Raw genomic sequence first — 11,443 nt, 5'->3', positions numbered from 1 at the left:
ATGGGAATACCTGCCTGTATACACACTGATATATAGTACCCCCGAATTTCACATAGATGTTATTAATTAGAAATTTAAACACAACAAGGAAACATCCAATGAATGGTAACCCTTTTTATTTTAATTGAAAGAAGACTTTGTCACATTTTCCGTTAATATATAGCGGTGATCAGTTTTTATTGAACACAAGTACAATCAGTGGTGAAATTCAGTAAATTCGATCTTTGTGAGGAATAGTAGTATAAAAAGTAGAGAAATCCCATGTACAGATGTCATTTATATGGTACGTGTATATGAGCGGCTTGTTCTTCACTGAGACCGTACTACAGCTCCTTGACCCCGCAATAAAGAGAGGTTTGTAGGGAATTTATGTATTTTTTGAATCCAGTAAAGTTGTGGTATATAGGTGTGACAAGAAGGTAAGGATATACTTCTTTGAGGAACGCGCGGAGCGACGTGATGTGAAATTGTTAATGCTTTGAACCCAGTTGTCCATACCTTTAAAACTTTTCTATACCCATATCCTATTCTTTCAAGAAACATATTAATCTCTAAAAATGAATGATAGGCCTATATACAGAAAACAAGGTTCAGTTCTTCACTTCTCTATAACTATGCAACATGCGCTCCCTTCCACCACCTGAGGCTCGTTTCTTCCATCCTCAGTCTATATATATACCTTCAATCATTCCCTATACGATATAGGCTAGTCGTTTGAAATTCCACATCCTGTAAATAGAGTGTTGTGTGGACGATCCAGTTCGTTTTAGAATTCGCTCTTTTTTGTTCTGTTCAGCATATACGACTTTCACCTCCCTTGAAGGTAGCCTTCTGAGCTTCACACACAGTATTCAAAGCTGGGTTTTCTACTTGAGCTCCTGTGTATATTATAGACACCTCATCATCCCATTCTTCACGCGTCCCTTCTGAGAAGATTTCAAAGATGTTAAACTCCATTTCCATTCTTCGCGCGAAGTATTTGCATTTCTCATTCAGTTCAAGTCTTTTTGTTATTATTTCAAAAATCCTCGGCCATGCAACTAACCACCTCGTCATTAAACTGTGTAGTTTTGTAAACCCCTTCTCTAGTTCTGACTGAGCCTACATGTATCTGTTTAATATATTTATAAGGCATGTAAACACCCTAACTCGACATTTGTACATCTGTACACATTGTGTCGTGGATATGAGAGACATATAGACCTGTAACACTATTGACGGTTGAGGATGGAACATTCAGAAAATATCAAGACCATTCATCCTTATTTATAGGTATTTATAGGTATTTATAGGTGTATGGTTTTATACGCATATCGACATATTGTGCTGTTTCACCAGAAGACTAAGCCGAAGACATCAGGCATGGGGCGCTATAGCCATATATATTCTGACCTTATATGTCGCCAGATTTGGTATTGAATACGTGGCACACCTCGGAATGGATCGCGTACCTCGTTTATTTTATTTGTTCATACATTTGATTGGTGTTTTACGCCATATTCAAGAATATTTCACTTGTACGACCAGGGCCTGCATTATGATAGGAGAAAACCGGGCAGAGCCCAGGCAAACCCACAACCACCCACGGGCTGCTGACAGGCTGTCCCACGATGAGAAAGCCAACATGAGCTGGACTTGAACTCACGGTGACCTCATTGCATGGGGAGGGGCTCCTGTGTAAGTGCTCCGAGCTGTCTCTCCGCTTACGGATGCTCGCATCAATTGATCAGAGTAGATATAGAGCTGTATCAACACTTTTTCCATGTCACCGCTCTGTAGGGGAGGATGAGTGCTATACTAACATGATTCCTTCCTTAGATACTGAGTATGTAAGATGTTATTGGATATGTATGCGGTATGTAAACGTGTAAGGTTTGACATATATTGTATAAATGCTTTAATGTTATATGTCATCGTTGTTTCTTTAAGGAATATGCAATTTCTCATTGCTCATCCATTACAATATAATACTTCTGTACTTTGCCATCTTTGCTTAATATTTCTGTCGTCTTAGTTATTTACCTCCCTTCTGTACACGAGATTTTATTTTTAGATGCTTGGCTCTATTCATCGAAGCGTCTTAATCAATGAACTGTCTGCCCTTTCAACACAAGAGACCTCTTTTCTCAGAAAGATAAATCAAACACGCGATTTATCGTTTGCACGAACATTAAATTCTATTCATCACAGAGTTTTTGCCCTTTTTCACCAACTTGTATGGTGCAGCAGGATGAGTACTTGGTGAGAACTTCCGTGGAAACCAAAATAATAGACTTTCTGTTTTTTAACAGAATATGATCAACTCAGTGCCAGTTCAAACTGGATTACATCTAGTTAAACTCTTTATCCCAGGTCTGTATACCGAATTTAGAATTTTTGTGTGAAATCGTATGATTCTACACATGTAGTTAAAACTGGCCGTTGCCATGGAAACCAGAAATTTGATTGAAAAGAGCCCAGTTTAAATCTGAACCTAATTCCTGTCCTGTTTGAAACGGAATGTCTTCAAACTTTCCATTTCTAATGTTCAGTTTTACGATCAATGTCGTTCAAACTGGCTATTCCCAATCGGTTGCCAAGGAAACCATGACATTCCATGGACATTTCATCAATACACCAGTTTACACAGGTACTCAGTGCTCTTCAGTATGAACCTGCATGCCAAATATGAAATCCTTGTTTAAGGCTGTTTGACTTATATTGCCATCGCATCACTGAAAGTTGCTATTTCCAGTCGTTATTTTTATGGAAGTTCACCACAATATGAGCCCGTGTGTTTACTATAAAGTCATAAAAAGTTTGAGTTATATTGTGATGACATTGTCCATACGGAAAGACGGCCCACATAATCCCTTGGCATAATATGCCGATGCGATAGAAAGGAAACGTTATAGTCTATACATTTAAATATTCCGATATCTTGCAAAGCTCTCCATGCCTGACCACAGTCCCTTTATGCATGACTACATACTCTTGGCACATACAGCAAGTGTATAGAGGGTTAACTCCGCATAAAACGGATTACTATATAAATACATTCAGAGGATTAACTGCGCCAAAAAAGGTCTTAATAGATTATTACAGAATTGCTTGATTCAGTTACGAAGAACGTGTCCCAACGGGTTTCCGAACCGCATCATGCGAAATATGTTCTAGTGTGTTGTATATACAAAGATGTAATTTAAATGCATTAGTCAACTGTTTACTGGCAACAAGAACAATTCTCTGCAATTTGCGGGATTTTTATATGTTGATGTGAACGGGATTTAAAATAAAAATGAATCATATAATGTAGGTTCAAACTTGTGCTTTTAATACTTAATAAAGGTATAAACTTTACAAGAAGAAACTTGAATAAACATCAGTTCATTTACGCTTTGAGTAGTTACTGGAACAATTTAATGCAACTTTCATACATTTATGTTAAAAGCTATCTCCTTGACGTATTCATGCATGGATATGCGGATGAATATGCTTTCGAGTCTTTGTATAATGTACACCTTATTGAAAAGCCCACTAACCATGCACACATGTAGCAATCGATCGACGAAAACGGTATATTCCACCCATGCATGCACAAGAGTTGTATAAACAAGATCACAATATATGTTTGGGTCATGGAGCTCTATAACATGTATGGTCATGTATTCGGTGTGCAAAGATATAGACACCAGACGGTGTTATGACCATTCATATAATATTATATATGAATGATTATATATAGTTTGACATGGACCAAATCCGGGCAATTGACCTACAAAAAGTGCAGTGTTTTGGTGTGTTGTAAAATGCATGGTTTGGGCTTAATTCACTGTATATGCACGTATGTGGATAGATTCTGCAAAGTGGAACTTTCTCTAGGCGTGTTTATTGTAGGTGGAAAATTGTGAATACATCGACTTATAACAGCATTTCTGCGACATTCTCTGGGTTCAGATTGATTACTCTTACTTTCCGCGGTTGTGTTATCAGATCTGCGACATTCCCTGAATTCAGATTGATTGTTATTTTCAGCGGATTGGTTGATAGACCAGCGACATCCCCTGTCTAAGTGCAGAATGTTTATCCATTGTTGCTAGATATGAGTCAGTCTTTGTATGATATTAGATTGATTATCCATATGTTTGTGTGCTAGATATGAGACAGTCCTTGCATGAGATCAGATTGAGTTTTCATATGTTTGGTTGTTAGACATGAGACATTCCCTGCCTGAGGTCATATTGATTATTCACATGTTGGGTTGCTAGATATGAGACATTCCCTGTCTGAGTTCAGATTGATTGTTCCTATATTTGGTTGCTAGATATGAGACAGTCCTTGTATGAGATTAGATTGATTTTTCATATGTTTGGTTGTTAGACATGAGACATTCCCTGCCTGATTATTCACATGTTCTGAGTTCATATTGATTATTCACATGTTGGGGTTGCTAGATATGAGACATTTCCTGTCTGAGTTCATATTGATTATTCACATGTTTGTGTGCTAGATATGAGACATTCCCTGTCTGAGATCAGATTGATTATTCATATGTTGGGTTGCTAGATATGAGACATTCCTTGTCTGAGATTACATTGATTATCCATATGTTTGGTTGCTAGATATGCGACATTCTCTGTCTGACTTCTGATTGATTATTCATATGTTTGGTTACTAGATATGAGACATTCCCTGTCTGAGTTCATATTGATCATTCATACGTTTGGTTACTAGATATGAGACATTCCCTGTCTGAGTTCATATTGGTCATTTATATTTTCAACGATACAGGGTTAAAGGAACTTAAACATCCCTGAATGAGTTCAGATTCATTATTTTTGCTTTCAATTTTTGAGTTGAAAGATCCGTAACATTCCTACATGGTTGATTATTCTTGCCGTTTTTACAGGATCCTTGTGTCACCAGATGTGGAACATCTCCTGTGTTTAAGTTCATTATTTTCTTAATTGTTTTATTTGATTTTTTCATCTTTTATATCACTACGTATCTGCGATATCCTCCACATTTGCTGCATGCCAGAGAAAACTCCATGAAAATTTATATAATTATCACTTTCAGTATATAATAAGGGAACGAAGATGAAGATTCAGCGGGTGTGGGAATGTAAATTTATAGGGTTCATCTGTATATGTGTCCAGTTTCAAGGAACATCCACGCGGACATTTTATGATCATTAAACTTGGGCCAGTACGGAGAATATCGTGTTTCGTTATCATGTACAATGCAATGGGTACTACATGCATTTGACAGTTTTAACTGCAGTGTAATTTGGTATGCATTTTGCACGGATGAGGTTTATTATATATGACTGAGCATTTCTTAGATGACCCCTTTGACAATTATGTGAATGCATATATATCGCCTCCGAAAAGTTAAACATTTTTGACACATAAATAAATGTACACCACAAACCAATCGCCCAAAGCTCCAAGTCATATGAATATGTTTATTTAGACTTATAAAACAGACCTTTGATCAAAATAAACGCATCATCCACCATTTGCATGTACACACAGACGTTCCACCAGCATTTCGAACTCTGTGTATATAGTGTTTATGTGATGTCATTATTGATAAGAAAAAACAAGTGACAAGCTTGTGTGTTTCTTCCCTTTGCATCTATACATATATGACATCTGATTGAACTTAACCTATATTCCAGATGTATATACCTGTATATATGATCGAACTCTTCACATAGATGGATGAGTAAAATGGGTATACAATTAGGCAGTGTGTACATATTGTTTCTTGTCAAATGCACAAACTCGGAGACGACTGGAGTGGTTATAGTTTACATATTTTGTTCTATGACCTGGCGGATGGCAAAATGCAGCCCTTCACTGGCACTGATGTCTCAGGGGTCCGTCCTTATACGTCTGAAACACACTTTTGAACACAAAAATAAGACATCTTTGATAATTATTGTTAACATAAATATTACTATTTAATTCGACTGTTCTTGGAATTATCTTATGAAGTCTATTTTATATGACCGTGCAATATATGTAAGTCCCCTTGTTTAGGGAAAAGGAACAAATGCAACTAAATAAATACAAACGGTAACTGTATGAGTGCGGAAATATTTAGTTTTTTTCTTTCTAAACAATGTTTTAAATATCGCTCGGACCTTACTTCCATGGGTTTCCATAAAGCATGAGAATATCAGGTCAGCATGGGTGTGGCTTCACAAAGCAAATTATGCTACTGTACACATGACCAAAAATAACTGGTTAAATTCTCCATGTGCCTCATTTTTTTGTAAGCGTTGATAAAATCAGTTCGTCAGATGAATGTATGATGCTGAATTAAAAGCTAAAATTGTCCATAATTTCAATGTGTAAAACGGCAAATATGAACATGTATTGTTTAGATATATGGCGGGTATATAGATGAACTAAAGCCACAAAGTATCGATGTCCTTCATATTGCTGTATATTTAGACAAGGAAAGTAATCTGTCATCAACAAGACATGCATGTGTGCAAATTACAGTAGAATCCTTTGTAGCAAATGATATATATATATATATATATATATATATATATATATATATATATATATATATATATATATATATATAATATACATCATACATACATGTAGGCATATCACAGTGCTTTCGTCATTACCACGCCCCCTCCATTTCGTCACAGTAACATTTTATTAAAATATATATATATATATATATATATATATATATATATATATATATATATATATATATATATATATATATATATATATTTATTTATTTTTCTGATTGGTGTTTTACGCTGCACTCAACAATATTTCACTTAAACGACGGTAGCCAGCATTATGGTGGGAGGAAACCGGGCAGAGCCCGGGGAAAAACCCACGGACATCCGCAGGTTGTAGCCAGACCTTCCCACTTACGAACGGAGAGGAAGTCAGCATGTAAATGTATATATACAGTATATGGATGTACGGATATATTTTAACATGAAAACATACAATGCTTGCTTCATTTATACAGACCAAACTAAACCTGCCATCTGTTTAACAGTAGTGCACTTTCAGTGTGCAAAATCATGCACAGGTACACTTGACAGAGGACAAGCAAAAAGCTTTAGTTATTTACAGCTCCACGCAGAGGAGGATGGACTTAATTGGTTTTAAGCTGGCACTTCACAGTTATCACACTTATGATTTGTCACTATATATGTCCACTGAATCACGATATATAAACCCGCAACCGCTTCAGTAATTGTTTTATCAGTTTATGCTGCGTGTATACGAGAGGAAAATTAGATACATGTATGCCTACATGATAGTAAATATTTAATATAAGCTACACGGAATTGTCTTTGTAGGTTTGTGTTTAACCCCTATAAACATGTAGATGCCAGTGACAGTCTGAAGATGACAATGGTTTAAGTTGATGATATAGGAGGCGTACAATTTGACCAGCTGGTCAATTTTCATGATGATTCGTGTAATGTGGTCTTCTTAAAAGTTATTTCAAAATGTCTTCATCTCCACTGCATCGCTGATAATAGTATTTTATCAAATATCTGCATGATGTTTCGGTTTAAAAACAATTCTTCAATCTGTAATGCTTTGGGTTTACTGTCTCGCGAGGCAAACACACTGGTGTGAGTTCATTCATATATTCTTGGCTGTGCATGAGCGTTTATGACAAGTCACGTGATACACAGTTTCCAGCTGACGTCACTTCTGTGACGTTGCTCAGACTGAGAAATGCCTGGCAACGGGCAGATCATTATTATCGTTCGAAAAATAGCAACAGACTGTTTAGGGCTTGAACCTCAACAAATGTATGTTCTTAGGGCCGATGGTTCACCTGGACAGTCTCTGTGTAGTTTAGGAGTATATGTGGAGAGTCCTGGCTTGATAAGAATATAGACAGACGGATGCGGAGCTCGGTAAAGTTAGTGACTATTTGAGTAGGAATGACAACTGGAGTGAAGCAGCTGCCTGTGCAACGGACTCGATCTCTCCTGACATCGGGAGACATGTATACTCACAATACATTGGACAATGCATCTCATCATTTACCGCCTCTAACAAGCCAGACGGTTGGGGGAGCTCACAGTGCCCAATACAGCTCCCACGGTGGTGTGAAAGTGCAGCAGTTATTCGAGGATCACAAACACCACCATCATGTGGAAAAGAGAGAGGCAATTCAAAATGGCGACCGCGGTGAAGAGCAGTCATTTCCAGTGGTTCGACCCAGCTCCAGTGCTGGGAGTACAGGAAGTAAGAGTGGCTCAGCGGCACGAAGGGGCAATTCTATGAGCCCAGAAGCTGCTATGAAACAGTATATGCATAAACTGACTTCTTTTGAGCATCACGAAATCTTCAATTATCCTTCTATCTTCTTTGTGGGACCCAATGCAAAGAAACGTCAAGGGGTTGTTGGCGGGGCAAACAACAATGGGTATGACGATGAAAATGGTTCTTACGTACATGTTCCACATGACCATATAGCATATCGTTACGAGGTTCTTAAAATCATTGGCAAAGGAAGCTTTGGACAAGTCGTAAAAGCTTATGATCACAAAACGCAACAGCATGTTGCGTTAAAAATGGTACGAAATGAAAAAAGATTCCATCGACAGGCCCAGGAAGAAATTCGAATTTTGGAACACTTGAGAAAACAGGACAAGGACAATGCAATGAATATTGTACATATGTATGAACACTTAACTTTCAGGAACCATATATGCATAACATTTGAACTACTTAGCATGAACTTGTATGAACTCATAAAGAAGAACAAATTCCAGGGATTTAGTTTGCAGTTAGTTAGAAAATTTGCCCATTCTATTCTGCAGTGTTTGGATGCACTGTACAAAAATCGTATTATTCATTGTGATCTGAAACCAGAGAATATTCTGCTGAAACAACAAGGCAGAAGCGGAATCAAAGTGATTGACTTTGGATCCAGTTGCTATGAGCACCAGAGAATATACACCTATATTCAGTCTCGTTTTTACCGTGCTCCTGAGGTGATCTTAGGTGCCAAATACGGCATGCCTATAGACATGTGGAGTTTGGGCTGTATACTAGCAGAACTGCTTACAGGATATCCGTTGTTTCCTGGTGAAGATGAAGGGGACCAGTTGGCTTGCATAATTGAGATTTCTGGAATGCCGCCTCAAAAGCTTTTGGACCAGTCTAAGAGAGCACGAAATTTCATAAGCTCTAAAGGGTTTCCACGATATTGCTCGGTGACAACTCTACCAGATGGTTCCACTGTATTGAATGGAGGCAGATCAAGACGAGGAAAAGCAAGAGGTGTACCTGGGTCAAAGGAACTGGTTACTGCTCTCAAGGGCTGTGATGATCCCTTGTTTTTAGATTTCATGCGCAGGTGTTTAGAATGGGACCCGGCAACCAGAATGACACCAACCCAAGCTCTACGCCATGCCTGGTTACGAAGACGACTACCCAAACCACCACCCACAGAAAATCGTGAATCCTCAAGTCGGAGATCTGGAGCCAGGGGTGCAGCTGGAGGGAAGATGCAATCTGCTAGCAGTAAATCTCGACAAATCATTCCAGAGGATGTGCAGTCCCAGCTAAATACACGGACTAAACTACCTCAGATAGGGTCAACCTTATAGAGCACAACTCCAGCTAATTCAAGATTTCTTTTTTGAAACCGTCCACTCTCTGAAAATATCTAGGGCAACAGATTTGTTTGTTTACAGCATTTTATAGCACCTGCCACAGTTTTTTGTGGAGGATTTTATTTCTCAAAAGAGCACTATGAATATCATTTTCAACTTTTACTGTGTTTTAAATATCTCGTGGATTTAATTACTTGAGTCTCTGCATAATGCTGTCTCCATAATATACTCTGCATATGGATTTCGGAGCATTATCCTTAGTGGGATGTGAAATTATCCTACCATAAGGTTTATCAGTTTGAAATACTCAAAACAGCTATATGTACTGTTGTAATGGAAATCTGAAATTCAGTGTGTGGAACACAATTTGCAATTTTAGACTCAATGAACAATCTGGCAAAGTAGAGTTGCCGGTGGAAGTTGTCATGCAGAGTTAGGTGTGACAGGTTTTACTGTGATCAGTTTTAAGATCACAAATGTTGAGTGAAATGCTGGTCTGCCCTGTCACTGTGATATGAACTTCATGTTTTAGGACCAATGGTTTCCAGATTGTATCTATAGATATTTGTGTTTTTAATGTAAAATAGTCTGAAGTGAATGTGTGAATTACAAGTGTACTAGTTTGGTTTGACATTAATGGCATTTACAAAATTCTATATTCCAGGTAACTCTGAGTTTTGTCTTAAGAAACAATTATATAAATATTTCTGCCTGATATTTTAAAAATATCTTGTTTATTTATACATTCAATGAATACACAGAGTTTTTAGTGCTTAACTTGTACGTTACAAAGTTAGGTATTCTTTCGAATTAATGGAACGCATTTCGACTTTCGACTTGAGCATCTCTGTGAGAAAAGAGATACCCACCTTTAATTTGCTCACAAATCATTATGTAAAGAGATGTATGACCCTGCTGACCAGCAGGCTCCATGTTCAGACTCTGTGTGTGTGTGTTACAGGTTGGTTTACATTGGTGTCTTGAACCCTAGCATGATCCACTCTGTCCAGCACTAGTCTTGGAAGCAGTATTTGTATAATCGCTTTTATATAGCCCACCAGAACCTGATCTTCTGAAGATAATCTCATTTGAGGGGTTGTGAAAGTACATGCTGTCAAGTATATATCTTTTCTTTTTTTTTTGTGTCTTTGTTTTATTGTTTCTTTCTTTTTTTTTGTATATTTTTATTAAGAAGGAAAAGAACGAAAAACTACAGTAATTTTTGGGTCTCGTATTGCAGGAGAAAGACTAAATAATAATCCATGCACATAATGGCAGCAGAACTCCTTAGATTTCTATTCACTACTAGAATTGTCCTTTAACTGCCTCAATCCAATCCCCACCAATGTAAATAAATTTCCAACACAAGCAGTGAAAGGAATATTGTAAATAATACTGTGAAAACAAATGCCAAATGTGATGAAGTTTTTGTTTAGGCGAAGCCAGGTTTTGTTTTCCAAAGATTTTTAACTCACAAACGATGGTTTTACAGTAATATGAGTGAATTGTTTTAGCAAACAAAATGTAATGTTTGTGATAACAGAATAATTAAACTGAATGATGACACATGATGCAAAGTTGCTTTGTTTATGTTGTTTGCCTTGGCAAGCAGTGAAGCTTTGAAGATAAGGCCAATTCTGACTAAATATTTGGTAACAGTATCTAGTCAGGATCAGCTTCATGCAAATTCACTGTATACATTTTGATGATACGATATTGCTATGAGCAGTACTGGAAAAGTGTACCGGTAATTACTGATGAAACCCTCTCCATTGTAACACGAAGTTTGAATGCTTTAAGTTTTGGTTGTAGATTGCTGATTTTTGT

At 37.3% G+C, this 11,443-nt stretch overlaps 1 protein-coding gene across 1 annotated transcript; it reads left to right on the top strand.

Annotated features, from left to right (window-relative positions):
- Window positions 1-7,750: 7,750 nt before the first annotated feature.
- On the top strand, window positions 7,751-11,181 carry LOC135470238 (dual specificity tyrosine-phosphorylation-regulated kinase 2-like). The gene has a single exon (XM_064749058.1). It carries the CDS (start codon window positions 7,934-7,936, stop codon window positions 9,608-9,610), a length of 1,677 nt encoding a protein of 558 aa, XP_064605128.1. The 5' UTR covers window positions 7,751-7,933; the 3' UTR covers window positions 9,611-11,181.
- The last annotated feature ends 262 nt before the right edge of the window (window positions 11,182-11,443 follow it).

Source organism: Liolophura sinensis, chromosome 7 (genome assembly GCF_032854445.1).
Source record: "Liolophura sinensis isolate JHLJ2023 chromosome 7, CUHK_Ljap_v2, whole genome shotgun sequence".
In the NCBI taxonomy this organism is placed as follows: Eukaryota; Metazoa; Mollusca; class Polyplacophora; order Chitonida; family Chitonidae; genus Liolophura; species Liolophura sinensis.
Note: the sequence above shows the minus strand (reverse complement) of the source record. Positions and strands in the feature narration are given on the sequence as shown.

Excerpts from the sequence above, each read along its gene's own strand:
- LOC135470238 (XM_064749058.1), top strand. The coding sequence starts at position 7,934 with ATGACAACTGGAGTGAAGCAGCTGCCTGTGCAACGGACTCGATCTCTC.